Here is a 15325-nt window from a genome sequence, read left to right as displayed (position 1 = left end):
GAGATCCATCAAGTAATCATCAGAAGATGGATACACTGTGCTCATAAAGGGATGGACATGGTCAGCAGCAATATTCAGGTAGGCTGAGGCATTGTACTAATCGGCCTAAAGTGTGCCAAGAATATATCCTCTGCACCATTACACCACCACCACCACAAGCCTGAACCATTGATACAATGCAGGATGTATCCATGCTTTCATGTTGTTGAGTGCCAAATTCTGACCCTAACATCCGAATTTCGTAGAAGTTCAGAGATGCTCTTCTGCATACCTCGGCTGTAATTAGTGGTTATTTGGGTTATTGTTGCCTTTTTGTCAGCTGGAACCACTCTGGTCATTCTCCTCTGACCTCTTACATCAACAAGGCATTTGCGCCCACAGAACTGCCGCTCACTGGACATTTTCTCTTTTTTTTTTTTTGGAAAGTGGCCGGTAAGTGTATATTAATTTAATGAAATATTCAGAACAGTTACACAATGTACATTTTAGAAGAAGTGATAAATTCGATATTTGAGAACTTAATTTTATGAATTGATCAACAGTTTGTGCTGTCCTTGAAGTCCTCGCACAATTGGCATCATCTTTTCAGAGATCCGACTGGAGCTGCACACTTTTTAGATGCCTTATGATGGGATTGCTATCATCTCATACCTCATAATTTGGATTGATACACAATACTGGTCTTGCTGTATTAGTAAAAAAGTTAGCTTAAAATAGTACATTTTAGGGCTGCACAATTTGTTGATTCAGCATTGATAATGCAATGTGTGCATCCGCAATAGTCACATCACAGAATGTGCAATTTCGGGATTATAGTTGACCAAGAGCTACGGTTTAAACACCTGAGATATGTGAAGTCACTGTAGAGTCTAAGTGTAATGCAGTGAAAGTTTTTCATTTGCAGGTGATTTTAAGGCCCATGACTGTGTAAGCATTCAGGCAAAGAAATGTTTAAAGTATTCAGGCACAAGCAATTGTGCCGTTTGTAATGTAATGTGTATTGATATAGTCTATTTATTGTGTATGGCCATACATCCAAAAAGCTTCATAATCATTAGGGGGGGTCTCTCCACACCACCACCAGTGTACAGTATCCACTTTGATGATGCGATGGCAGCCACAGGATGACACCAGTGCGCTCACCAAAAAAAAAAAAAAAAAACCTGTGTGCTCGCCACACATTAGCCATTGGTGGAGTGACGGTGATAGAGCCAATTAGATGGATGGGGATGATTGGGAGGCCATGATGGATAAGGGCCATTGGAGGGAATTTGACCACAACCCTACTCTTTTTGAGAAGTGCCATGAGATTCTTAGGGCGTACTCACACTATGTACAGTTGCCTTGAACCGGGCCAAAGCACGCTTGTCCCCCCTCCTGTCCCCTGTGGACAGCACTCTGGCACACCTCTTCCAACCAGGCCAGGGCCGGCCAAATAAACCGTGCCTGAGCCTGATTCAAAGCACTCACACTTTTCAAACGATTCGGGAAACGGGCCCGGGCACGGTTTGGATAGCATAGTGTGAGTACGCCCTTAATGACCAAAGAGAGTCAGGACCTCGGTTTAACGTCTCATCCGAAAGAAGGTGCTCATTTTCAGTATAGTGTTCCCTTCACTATACTGCAGCATTAAGACTCACACAGACTGGCTGCAGATTGAGCACTTCCTGCAGACCTCACTAAACACCACTTCCAACAGCAACCTAGTTTTCCCATGTGGTCTCCCATTCAGGTATTAACCAGGCTCAGCCCTGCTTAGCTTCAGTGAGTAACCGGTCTTGGGCTGCAGAGTGATATGGCTGTGGCCGTTTGTAACTTTACTAAAGATGGATTAAATTAAATATTTATATAACGAAGACTATAGTTTTATTTTATATTTGATTTTTCAGTTTCATTACCTGAATACTGTTAGACTCCTCAGAAATCCATAAAACACTGTAAATGTCACTTATATCTTTAATTTATTATTGATTCACTCAATAAGTTAATGAATACTTTCCAAATAGAACTTTTCTGGTGAAACTGTGTTTATATCCCAATTTATATCACAGAAAAATACTAAATTTATATATAACTATATAACTAAACATTGCAAAGTCAAATTCTTCCAATATCGTACATTTAAAATGACATTTACGTTTACGTTAACATTCTTATAAAGTGCTATATTTGTTTTACCTCATGGGTAAATCTAAATAGGTTGGATTTTAGTCCATAAGTCTAACACATTAATGACCTCAGATTAGAAGTATTTGTCTTGTTCAGGTTTGCGATTGATTTGAAGTAGTCATTCGTTGATTCACCTGCTATGGCCCATTTATAATCCAATCAAAATATCATAAATCTAGTGTATGACGGTGGAATGTGATCGAGGATTATGAATGGGATTATAACGAAGCATAGCAGGTGAATCAGCTGCACACACCTGAAATGAATCACAAACATGACTGCAAGATGACAACACCGATACTTCTGCTGTTCTGCTTCGAGACAACTAGAAATACCTAATATCAGCTGACAAAAAGGCAGTATGTGGTCAAAAGAATGTTAATTTTTTTTGTTTATTAATAATATCTATTAAAAATGGTGGCTCAAATATAAAATTCTACATAATAATTTAAACCTGTATTAATTGTTATTTTGGTGAATTGTTTAGCTGAACATTTTTGCTGTCAATGATACATATTGTTGAATTTTTTTTATTGCAATACAGGTTATTATAACACTGCATTTTATCAATATAAAATACATTCTGTCCATACAAGATCCCAATGTTTCTTATAAAATATCTTAAAATCAAAGCAACAATGTGTGTATGAAATGGGTCATGTTTTTCCTTTTTTACAAGATGCAATATATTAAGATTTTTAATATTCTTATTATGATAATGTTAATATGATAGTCTCAGATATTTCAGATGAAAGTTTGAGCTCAAAGTAACTCACAGATCATATATTGCCTAGATTACCTGGATTATATTGGAATTTATTTTATAGCGTAAATTCCTCATTTTTGAGCTTTGTTTTCATTTGTCTTTACATTTATATTAGTTGCTGCTGCATTTTACAGTCTCTGAAACTCAAGCAACAAACAAACCATCCACCTGTTTTAAAGCCTTGTCTGTTTAAATTCCTGATACATGTTTTTTATGAGCAAACAGACATGAAGCGTGCAGTCAGAAACCTTCTGTAAGACGGCGGATTATGTGAGTATTAAAATAATGCTACATTCAAGTCACATTAGTTAGGCAAAATGTATAATTTTTAAACTACATCTTCAAAGTTCTTATAATTTTTTTTATTATTTATATAATGAAGGTGCTGTAGGCATAGTGTAACTATTCAGTACTATCATATTTTCCTAACACATCTTGGTTTTATTGTAAGTGATGTAAAATAGAAATTGAATTGAAACAAATTTACCTTTGGTGCAGATGCTGCATCCATTGCATCATGAACACCTCCAGCCTACAAATTCAGATTTGCTTGTAATGGTGGCAGTCATACGAAAGGACATTTTTGAGTGAGTTTAGAAATAATGATTTAAAGAATAACTCCGTTTAATGACTTTGTGCTTTGTAACTTTGCAGGTATTTTCTTTCTGAAGCTGCAGCATTACAAGCTAAAGAAGCTAATAATAATAATAAGCTTAAATCTTAAACGTTGATGTTTTGTCATAGTATTATTATTTTATTCTAGAGTGGGATTGTAAGCCAGAACCAGACCACTTTATTTTAATGTAAATACTCGATATATACACTCACCGGCCACTTTATTAGGTACACCTTACTAGTACTGGGTTGGACCCCCTTTTGCCTTAATGCTTTGTTGCATAGCTTTAATAAGGTACTGGAAATATTCCTCAGAGATTTTGGCTCATATTGACATGATAGCATCATGCGGTTTATGCAGATTTGGCACCTGAACATCCATGATGTGAATCTCCCATTCCACCACATCCCAAAGGTGCTCTATTGGATTGAGATCTGGTGACAATGGAGGCCATTTGAGTAAAATGAACTCATTGTCATGTTTAAAAAAACCAGTCTAATATTATTTGTGCTTTATAACATGGTGAGTTATCCTGCTGGTAGTAGCCATCAGAAGATGGGTACACTGTGGTCATAAAGGGATGGACATAGACACTACAATACTCGGGTATAGGTTGTGGCGTTGATACAATGCTCAATTGGTACTAATGGGCCTAAAGTGTGGCATGAAAATATCACCACCACCACCAGCCTGAACCATTGATATAAGACAGGCTGGATTCATGCTTTCATGTTGTTGACACCAAATTCTGACCCTACCATCTGAATGTCGCAGCAGAAATCGTGACTCATTAGATCAGGCAATGTTTCTCTAATCTTCTATTGTACAATTTTGGTAAGCCTGTTTGTTTGTAGCCTCAGTTTCCTGTTCTTAGCTGACAGGAGTGGCACCCGGTGTGGTCTTTTGCTGCTATAGCCCATCTGCCTCATGGTTCGACATGTTGTGCATTCAGAGATGCTCTTCTGCAGACCTCGGTTGTAACTAGTGGTTATTTGAGCTACTTTTGTCTTTCTATCAGCTGGAACCAGTCTAGCTATTCTCCTCTGACCTCTGGCCTCAACAAGGCATTTGCGCCCACAGAACTTACACTCACTGGATATTTTGTCTTTTTCTGTAAACCTCAAGGATGGTTGTGCGAAAAAATCCAAGTAGATTAGCAGTTTCTTCTCAGACCAGCCACGTTCTAAGTCACTTAAATCACCTTTCTTCTTCATTCTGATGCTCAGTTTGAACTGCAGCAAATCGTCTTGAGTTGACCATGTCTACGTGCCTACATGCATTGAGTCGCTGCCATGTGATTAGCTGATTAGAAATTTGTTAATGAGCAGTTGTCAGGTGTACCTAATAAAGTTAAAAAAAACAAATATATATATATATATATATATATATATATATATATATATATATATATATATATATATATAGATAGATAGATAGATAGATAGATAGATGGAGAGATAGATAGATGGAGAGATAGATAGATGGAGAGATAGATAGATGGAGAGATAGATAGATAGATAGATGGAGAGATAGATAGATGGAGAGATAGATAGATAGATAGATAGATAGATAGATAGATAGATAGATAGATAGATAGATAGATAGATAGATAGATAGATAGATAGATAGATAGATAGATAGATAGATAGATAGATAGATAATGAAACAAAAAATATTTCAATTCATAATAATTTTAACAATACTTTTAAACTCATACTGGCCAGATATTTTTTTATTTTCCTGTTAATTGCTTCATGAATACATTAATTGCCAAGTCATCAAAGGATTCAAAGTAATAAATCAAGGACAGGTCAGTCTGTCTCCAGTACATTAGTTTATTGCAACAAAACAGTTTTAGTGGAACATTGAAATGCAACAAATCAAGCTACCCTTATTAGGAAGATACCGGTACTGGTGGTGAATTCAGATCTGAAAAAGATGCATGAATTGCATTCATACATGATTTTTTTTATTTAAATAAAAATTAAACTTACTAAAATAACTTACTTCAAACAAACTATTTAAAAAAAAGAGTCTCAACCTAACCAAACCCACAGGATTAGATTAGCCATTAAAGCAGTCCTACTATACAAAACCAACAGACATATAGAAATACAATAAAAACCAGTTCTGGTCCAAAAGTGCAAACATGTTTCAATCCAGAGGAAAAACAGTCCAAAGTAAAGCGTCACCTCATCCTTCAGATACTTTCTTTTATGTCATTTTTTCCTGCAGTAATACCCAGAGAGTGATCCGAGGTTACCCACTAATCCCATGACAGCTGACGAAACATTAAAAACATGTACTGTTCAGCCCTCAAATATATAGAATCCAGATCTCAGCAGTCATTTTTAACACAAACCTAAAATTAGTAGCAGACGTAATATAATAAATCTCACCATTCTGCTCAAAGCAGCACTTTTCCAGTGAGGTCACATTTTTTTAAAAATGTATCATTTATAGCTCAAGACTACAGTAACCCTTCATAATAAACCTTTAGCCTGGTGATCAGTCTCTGCAAATCCTTCAGTGTTGTTCTTTTAGACTTTGGAATGCAAAGTGGTTTGTTTGTCAGAGTCTTTGATGAGGATGATCGTGTGCTCTACAGCCGCAGCTCAGTGTCTTCTTTTGGTTCTGTAATCTTCGGGAAGGAGACGTGTGCGCCTTCACGCGTCTGGCCCAGAGCGGATGCAACTATGTCAACGGCTAGACTAGTCGTGGCTTCCACAGCCTCAGGTGCCGCTCCGAGTGTGGGGTTCACTTCAACCACATCCATCACAGACAGCAAACCTGTGCAGCCCGGGAATAAAAAGGTTTTATTAGCATTTACGATTTATAAGATTTCAGAGATATTAAAGGGGGAATAGTTGATTCTTTTTCATGCTAAAAACACTCCACATCCTGATGGCAATCATTAAATGAAGAGATCTGAGTGTATTTATATGAATGTTTATATTCTGTGGAAGATGTAGGACCAAGAAAAGTTTGTCCAATCAAAACGGCTGGTCTGAACATTATGATAGGCTGTCCTACATGAGCATTACCTCTGTTTTCAGAGAAACAACATGTTCACAGATGCAGTTCAGACAAAAAATGGCAGACAAAACTCAACAACCTAGCTTTTTTTGTTTGTTATGTCTGGTATTGTAATTACAAACCATACTTTAAAGTATGTGGTGTATTATCGTGATGTTGTCTAGTGCGCATGTGTTTCATGAGGCGTGGCTTTGGATGGAGATGTTCATGGAGGATGTAGGCTTTCTTTGCTATTAGGCTAACGTTAGCATTTTCCAAGATCTCCTATTGCACCTTTAATGATGTGAGCTTTAGCCTGGCATGCATTTTTTATTTTTAAAAGATGTCTAATAGACGTCTAAACATAGTCGTCTTGGCTAAAACAAGGCTAAACTTGGGCTGTCAGTGAATATCTAATAGACATCTAAGAATAGCCCAAAACTAGACTAGTCATTAAATAAACCCAAATGAATGACACATATAAAGTCTGTCTAATGTGTCTATAGATGTCTATTAGATTTTCACTCACAGCCCAAGTATAGCCTTGTTTTAGCCAAGGCGTCTACAGTTAGATGTGTATTAGTCGTCTATTAAATACTAAACTGTTTGCTGGAAGATGTGTACCTGTGTTGTGGATCTCCTCTGTTATGTAGATGCCCTCTCTGTAGGTCAGTCCGCCGTTAACTGGAGTTCCAGTGGCAGGAGCCAGCGATGGGTCAAAAGCATCAATGTCAAAGCTCAGGTGGATCGGCCTTTGCTTCCTGATGTAAAGAAATAGGTCAGTTGATTGTGAGGTAGTGTAAACAGATTGAGCTGAGATAAAGTGCCACGCTGCATTTAAAGCTTGCAAGTCAGGTCGAGTCCAGTTAGATTTTTTTTGTTATGACGTAGGTTGTTCCAGAGAACTATTCAGCCCCCCATTTGCAAAGTCCCACAGTACACAGAAGGGCTACATTGACATTGACAGTGTCATGCAATTCGCTGTTGGTTGTTTACAGAAGCACCACTACTAGTTGACTATGTATATTTGCATTTCACAATATCACTATACCTTGCCAAGAGGTGATCCAGAGTGACCTCCATTACTCTCTGAATGCCCATTCTGTCAATGTCCCGCATGGAGAAGTACTGAATTCCCAGGGTCTTTAGGAATACACTAAAAGCAATAAAATAAAATTAATTAGAAACTAACAAAGATTTATGCAGCTGCTTTGCTAATATATAATAGCATTTAAATGTTTGGTGTGTTTTGCTGTTTCTCAAAATTATTCAGGTATGATCTAAGAAATATTTACTTAAATTGCTTAATATATTTTTTATCATTTAATTAATGTGTTTTTAACAAGTTTTTTTTTACTTAAAATACACTAAACTGACATAAAACATGAATAATTTCATATACATTTTCACAATGTGCTTATTGTTATTTTCATGAAAACTATTTTTGATTCCCCAAACAAACTTTGAAAAGGACTTGATTCAGCACAGAAAGATGTATAATTTACTCATACCTTTCAAAAACCAATGGTCATTTTATTTTAAGAAAAATAGTTTGTATTCAGCTAGGATGAATTTAATTAATTTAAATTATCATTATAACAGGGTGTCTGTGGGGTCTTAAAATGTCTCAAATTTTAAATAACAAATTGTACACCTCAAAAAGTCTTAAATTCACTGAAATATTGTCTTGTAGATCTTAAATCATTTTAAACGGGTCTTAATTTTCCTATGTGCAAGTAAAGCTAACCAATCAAGTGAACACCCAATTACCAATTATGCATCTCATAACTTTTTTTTAGTATTTAAGTTTTTATTACAAAAAGATTCAATTCAGCAAAATCTCCAAATTAAATTAAACTAAAGCAACACATCCCTTTACACGATCTTTTCATAATAGGATAACCATTTACAGAAGTAACTGGGCCATTAGAGAAAAAGACTTAGTGTTTAGCCCTGTATAAGTCTAAAATTTCAATCCTAATGGTCATAAAAGAATCTTAAAAGTCTTAAATTTGACTAGAAGAAATCTGCAGAAACACTTTAAAGGAATTGTTTTAGATAGATGATGCTCTTTTGAATCTTCTATTCTTTAACAATCATGAAAAATAGCTATTAAAATAATATTAGCATATTAGAATAGTTTCTAAAGGATAATAAAAAAAAAGGTTCCAGAAAAATAATTTATTTTGTTTTATTAAACACTAGTATTGTTTCACTATGATCTGTCATTATGTTGTCATTATGAATAAGACACTTCATTAAAAAATAAAATAAAAATGCATGTACAGTGCTCAGCATAATTGAGTACTGCCTGTTTTGAAAATGAATATTTTCTCCATTCTTCAATGAACATAGGCAATGTACTTTGGTGCATTTAAACAAAACAGATTTATTAAACAGATATATTTATTCAAATAATATAATTTAGCCACCAAACATATTTAGAAATGAAAAGATAATACAATTAAATTCAAGAAAAATATTGCAAAAAAAAAAAAAGACAACCTACAAAATTTCAACTCAATTTTTCCATTTCTTTTGCTTTTCTTGATTCTTACTCCTTATTAAAATTGTATTTAATATTTTTCTATAAATTTTTTTTTTGCTTTTTTGACCGTTCTCGTAAGTTATTTTGTTAGTTAAGCTCCAGATTTTAATTTAGAACTGACTAATCTAATGTAAATATAATGTAATGCTTTCTATTCAAAAATATATATAGATAGATTTGTGAGGGGTGTACTTATATATGCTGAGCACTGTACACACACATATATATATATATATATATATATATATATATATATATATATATATATATATATATATATATATATATATATATATATATATATATATATATATATATATATATTATAAACTCTTATTTAATTTTAAATGGTGGCTTGCCGTGTGTCTCATTTTGGTTTCATCATAAACCTTTTAATTTAGTGGCCTGCTGGCAGTTACATGTAATGTCAGTTGTATAAATAGTCTGTGACATGACACAATAGCCAATTTGGCTTTAGAGAACAAGCAACAGGTGCCAAATCCTGGATGTCATTTTGGGACGAAACGCGGTGTACTTACTGCTCGCCTGGATCCACATCTCTAAGACCAATGTACACCAGATCTCTGGCAGACAGGAACGGCTTCATCCAGGAAAATCCGGGAACTTTGGGCATCTGCAAGTTACAAATTAGAAGATAAAGGCTTCAGCTGTTCAAAAGGACAATACTAAGGATATTTCTAAAAGATTAAGTCATTACAAAGTGTTACTTCTTCTGAGACTAATGATTTTTCATTGTGAATAGTGAATTGTAGTCATGCCAGAGACTGCATCAGCATGTCTTTGGATCACAGACGTAATTGTTTGCACAAACACTAATCACCTTGTTCTGCAGGTCCTTTAGTAAGAAAGCTACAGACTGGCCGTGGAGGTTTCCCGAAGGTGAAGTCAGAGGCGTGTTGATATCCGCATGTGCGTCCACCCATATCAGACACAGGTCAGGACACTGCTGAGAATGGCCTTCCACTGAGCCAATCGCTAAGCTGTGTGGATAAAAACATCGAGAACTAAGCTGAATTCAAAACAGACTGGATGACATCATTTCTTATTAGTAATCGGTGTTCTGAAACGTTGTAATCAGCTACATGGAAATACAAACTATAAGTACAAATTGATAACAAGTGAAGCGATAACACTAAGCTCAGTTTAGAGTACCATAACACTTCCTCTGCCAGGAAGACATGAATGGAAAGACTAGTAAAATAGGTAACTTATTATGAACACATTTTCCATTCCGACAAACTGATTAAAACACAACAGATATAAACAGAAGCAAATCACCTTTTAAAAGAACTCAGTACTTCAAATGAAGATCATATTATTAATCCTGATTTATAAGTGAAGCCTTTTCTCCCAATATCTATTATTAAAGATCATTTGTAAACATTTTATAAAATGGACTGCATCATTTACATGTGTTTTGTTAAGAACTGAAGAGAAATGATGATCTCCAACTCTGTTTATCAAGAAATCGTGCAACTCTACTACATACCAAAATATTTTGCAGATATTGTAACCTAAAAATTGGCATAAGACAATAAAAATCATAGTAAACAAGTCAGATTTTTCCTGATTAGTTCATACAAAGTGTATTGGAAAAAACATTGTGAACTGTGTGTACCTGTGATCTCCCCCCAGCATGATGCAAGTGTGTCCTGCTCCCACCGCCCCACTCACAGCTCCAGAGAGCAACTGATTGGCACGTCCAACTGTGCGTGGGAACGGCACGTGCATGAAGTGCTCATCTTTTTCCAGATGCTTGAAGGTCAGGTCTCCGAAATCATGAACAGGGTAGTCTACAATACATTAGGTTGAACAAATTAATCACATAGTTTTCTTCACGTGACCATTATAATGACATTAACATGAACATATTAACACTTTCACAAATGCTCACTCCTTTCCCAAACTATTTTATTCATTACATGCTGGCAAGATGAAAAAAAAAAAAGGTAAAGCTGGTTGTTGACAGCTCTGTCACTCAATTCCAAACATGCAAATGTAGGTAGAAACTATAGGAGAAACGGAGGAAGGTTCAAACAGCTGACAGAACCAAACCAGACCGTGTTGAATTACTCATCAGATTTTAAATGACCATCGATAGGCACATGTACAAGCCAGTGGCCTCTTAACAGGAATAGATGTAAAAACTACAGCCCAAGTAGGCATGTTTAAAACACTAGATGTGCTTTCTGAATAAAAAAACAAGCTAAATATGAAGGAACTCAGGAGTTGATTGTCATAAGCTAAGAGACAGATTGGGATTTAGTTTGTGACTGCATTTGACAACTCATTTGTAATAAGGTTTTTGTGTTTTTGAAAGCGGCGAACGTGTAAAAGCTTTTGAAATATTAATTTCTTATGTAATTAGTTAAACATATTGCTCCATGCATATGATATTCAAACCCGACAGTTACTAAAGAAAGCAAGACATCTATATTTGTTGCATTGGATAAGCACTGATATAGTTTAGTCAAGAATGCTTGCCATATAGGGAGCTATGGTTATTTTCACAGCTCCAAACATGATGCCAAGCGTCTGGTAAAGTGATGCAACAAATCATCCTCGCATCAGTAGGTTATAAACATATGTATATCTTAAAGGGATAGTTCACCCAAAACTCATATACTCATCATATACACATCCTTTACTTGTTCCAAGTTTATTTAATCTGTTGAATACAAAAGATATTTTGAAAGACACAATAATTTAATTTAAGGTAACATTAGGATTTTATTTATTTTATTTATTGATCAAGGGATCCAACGTCCCAAAATACAAAGTAAGGTTATATTTTTATACACTCAAAAATGACATGCTGCTTGTTCAAACGTATTTAAAATGAGTTGAAACAACGCAAGTTTTTGGGGGGACAACATAATTGTTTTATGTTTAATCCACTTAAATTTGTAAAACGATTAAACAAACTTAATAGATTTGTGTTGGGACATCATGAAGGAACTGTGTGGAACATTTGTAGAGCTAGTGAATATATCACATATATCTATATCGCCCCCTTTTAGTGATAATAAGGGCCAACCCTCTTCACAGTTATCGTGAAACAGGGTCTTCGGAGCGTGTCATTAGTACAGTATGTCGTTTGTTCATACCCGCCGACGGAAAAAAATTCCGGCTTAAGATAGCAGGACCTCTCGCATTACATTGAGAACATGGAGTTACGTAAAGCGTCCGTGAGCTCGACAGACTCGGTGTTTATGTGATTAACAGCTGACGGCGAGACTGCTGAGGTGACTTGCACATTCCGACAGCTCCTGGAATCATGACTCACAAGTATTTGACTTTCAAGAGGATTTACGACTTCTTTTCTGTCATTTAATCCTCGTTTTAAACGAGCTGCTATAACGGTAGACATGTAAAACACTTGAGGAAGAAGCGGATACTAAAAGCGATGAATTGAAACCCTGCTACTACATTACAGAGTCAGCGGGGACGCGCGCGGACAGGTTCATGTTCTGTGCTCGCGCCAGTCGCTTATGTGGATGCACGGAAATATATGCCTCAAAATTCATTGAAAATGCTTGTATTTATCAAATTCTGATGCAAAAACGGTATGTTATGTTATAGGCGTTGTGTGTGTGTTGATGTGCTCAAAATATAGCCATGTTTTTCAATCAATAAAAATGGCAAAACCGCTTTAAATTTCACCCCATGCATTGAAATGTGTCTGTTTAACACGAATGTAGCATCGTTTTTTATTAAGTACAGGTCAATGTAATAACCTGATATGTAATAACCTAATTTTTTTGTTTCTGCAATTTTTAAACAAACTTCATTTGTAATTAATGTTTTATACGCATGATAAATCACTTTTGTACATTTTATTTCATGTCATCGAAATGTCTTTAACCCACTAATGTTGGTACAGAAATATTGTATTGTTCTTATATCACTGCTATCAACATTCACTTTAGTTTATTTATCGGGTAGCAGAAATGTCTGGAAAATCTAAAAATTTTTGTAGACACTGAACGCCTCCAGTCATTTTACTTTAATTGCTTTATTTAATTTTCTCTCATTCTTTAATTTGTTAATAAGGAATGATTTATTATGGACACATGTAATTAAATCCCTGTAATGTGAAGCCAGTCATCCTTTGTTCCAGCGCTGGCGGGAGCTGTTTTAGCATTTCTGGCAGCGGTTAAAACACGGGAGAAATCCCATGACCTCATCGCTTAATAACAGCCCAAGAACAACATCTGCCTGTATCACTCCGCACCACATCACTTACAGGAGTCTGCAGCCTCATCTGAAACGTTATTCTGAACGCCACCTTAACAACACGCAATTTAATAATACCTATTAAAACCTCAATCTTAATCTGTCATCTCTGCTGACGGGAACTGAAACTGAAACAATGTAAGACATTATATTAAATGTCTGTGTAAAGTCATATGGCGGCAACTAACTTCAGAATACACTGTCTCAAGCGACATCAAAGTTTGCGAAGAACGTCTTTATCTTAGTTTAAAAGTTTGTCTAGCGCGTTTTTACACATAAAAAGGAGATAAAAGTTGCTTTCGGATATGCAAATTGTGAATCAATTCATATAAATGCAAGCCCCCGACCGAGCCATCCCCGCTAACCGTTAAACTCTTTTGTGTATGATGTAACACCCTTTGTTATGTGATGTGGCCACAGAATACAGAGAGCTGCAGTGACGCACGCATACTGTAAATCAACCCCCTTCCTCTCATTCACCGCGGACAGACAACCTCCAAAACTCCGTCATTACCTATAAGTCCTTTATTTTAAGTATTCAAATCTTTAAAAACACCTACACTTAAACCAATACTGCTACTTTAATCACTGTATGTGTTCATTGAAAGTTCATTCACGTAACCGACAGTTGGATGATGTAACATCTAATCCAGCGCTCCATTTTTGATTCTGAGTTCGTCATGAATTCATTTAAAGGGACAGTTCACCTCTTTTAAAGAAAAACTAATTAAAATTTAATATGAGTTTATTTATTTTTATTGATTTTAGCAAATACTTCTATATTGTACTTAGAGTCTGAGGTAAAGACTGATATGCAGAATGGCAGCATGGCCATTAATAAAGAGAATGATGCAATAATCTGAACAGGATATAGGTAATATATTGAGTGAACTATTCTCTGAGTAGCCTATTTGTCAATAACAAGGCTATATTAGGACAACGACTGAAACAAATACTTAGATAAGACGAAGTTTGATAGGCAGAATGACAGCTTGGTCATCTATAAAGAGATTAATGCAGTAATCTGAACACATTATGTATATTTTGGTGAACTATTTCTCGAGTATTAATCAAGCACTATATTAGAAACAAATATACTTTAAATTCTAATGATAATGTACATACCAAGATTTGAAAGTCTTTCCACCAGACCTGCATCCCGAATAGCTTTGGGTCCATGCTCCACCCCTCTCCTTTTCTAAAATAAGAATCACGAGAATAGCATCACATATTTGGATCACACAAAAGTGAGTTAATGTGAATTTTCTATGTATAAAATATTAATGTCTCACCTGTCCTTTGGAAAACGGAGCTCCCAAAATGGCAACAGAATGTGATCTGTTCTGCTGGCAGGAAGTCAAGGTGGATTTCAGTAGTCTGGACAGTGGTCCTCTCATCGCCATGCTGACTGGATAATTATAAAATAATTTACTGACGCAAAACAGAAGGTTTTTCCCAAACTAACAACTCAGTCTGTCTCCCGGTGCGGCTTCTATCTCCTCTGTCTCAACACTGACTGTTCATCTGAAAGAGCCGGCACAAGCTTTTTCTTTAAGTCTTCCACTTAATACATAAACATGAGGTGATGCTCAAACTACAGGCTTTGGTTAAAATCTCAAGCCCGCCCCCTAAAATCTAGCTGCCCGCTATCATCCAATTGTTTGTAATACAGCTTCGCTATACAGCCGTGCACCGGGGCGCGAACCACGTTTTTCTATTCATAGAGCGGCAGCACTCCTGCGTCACACCTGATGACACACCTTCACCGCAGCCAATCAGAAGCTCCGCTCGCGTGGGTTTGTTTTATACGGGCGTGGTTTGGCCAATGACTGACGTGAGAGATGCGGTGCTTTTTTTGTGGTGTTGGAAATTTCCATCTCTGTCCTATCTACGGCATATGTGTTTTTGGCTTGCTTGCTGTCTTGTCAACAAATTCCCATCTCGATACTGGAAA

The 15325-nt window shown here is 35.9% G+C and overlaps 1 protein-coding gene across 2 annotated transcripts; it reads right to left on the bottom strand.

The window, feature by feature from the left end:
* Positions 1-5366: 5366 nt before the first annotated feature.
* Positions 5367-15087, bottom strand: arg2 (arginase 2). 2 transcript variants are annotated; one of them, NM_199611.3, is made up of 8 exons: positions 14664-15087; positions 14497-14569; positions 10754-10928; positions 9956-10115; positions 9654-9748; positions 7618-7722; positions 7191-7327; positions 5367-6341 (listed from the first exon to the last, which is right to left on the bottom strand). In NM_199611.3, the coding sequence occupies exons 1-8, from the start codon at positions 14772-14774 to the stop codon at positions 6154-6156; spliced, it is 1044 nt and encodes a 347-aa protein (NP_955905.1). In that variant the 5' UTR covers positions 14775-15087; the 3' UTR covers positions 5367-6153. The 2 variants fall into 2 exon arrangements, 1 of the variants encoding a protein (NP_955905.1); XR_015504940.1 differs by lacking the exons at positions 5367-6341; positions 7191-7327; positions 7618-7722 and adding an exon at positions 9179-9322 and having other exon boundaries at positions 9528-9748; positions 14664-14897.
* Positions 15088-15325: the final 238 nt, after the last annotated feature.

This window comes from Danio rerio, chromosome 13 (genome assembly GCF_052040795.2).
Source record: "Danio rerio strain M-AB ecotype USA chromosome 13, GRCz13ab, whole genome shotgun sequence".
NCBI classification, from domain to species: domain Eukaryota; kingdom Metazoa; phylum Chordata; class Actinopteri; order Cypriniformes; family Danionidae; genus Danio; species Danio rerio.
The sequence above is the reverse complement of the archived record's forward strand: the minus strand, read 5'-3'. Positions and strand labels throughout refer to the sequence as shown.

What these genes read in the sequence shown, in the direction of transcription:
- arg2 (NM_199611.3), bottom strand. Translation starts at nt 14,774, where the DNA reads ATGGCGATGAGAGGACCACTGTCCAGACTACTGAAATCCACCTTGACT. An exon ending in GGAAAGACTTTCAAATCTTG is followed by an intron (nt 10,929 to 14,496) that starts GTATGTACATTA and finishes AATGTATTGTAG; the next exon opens with ACTACCCTGTTCATGATTTC. An exon ending in GATGTGGATCCAGGCGAGCA is followed by an intron (nt 7,723 to 9,653) that starts GTAAGTACACCG and finishes TATTGCTTTTAG; the next exon opens with TGTATTCCTAAAGACCCTGG.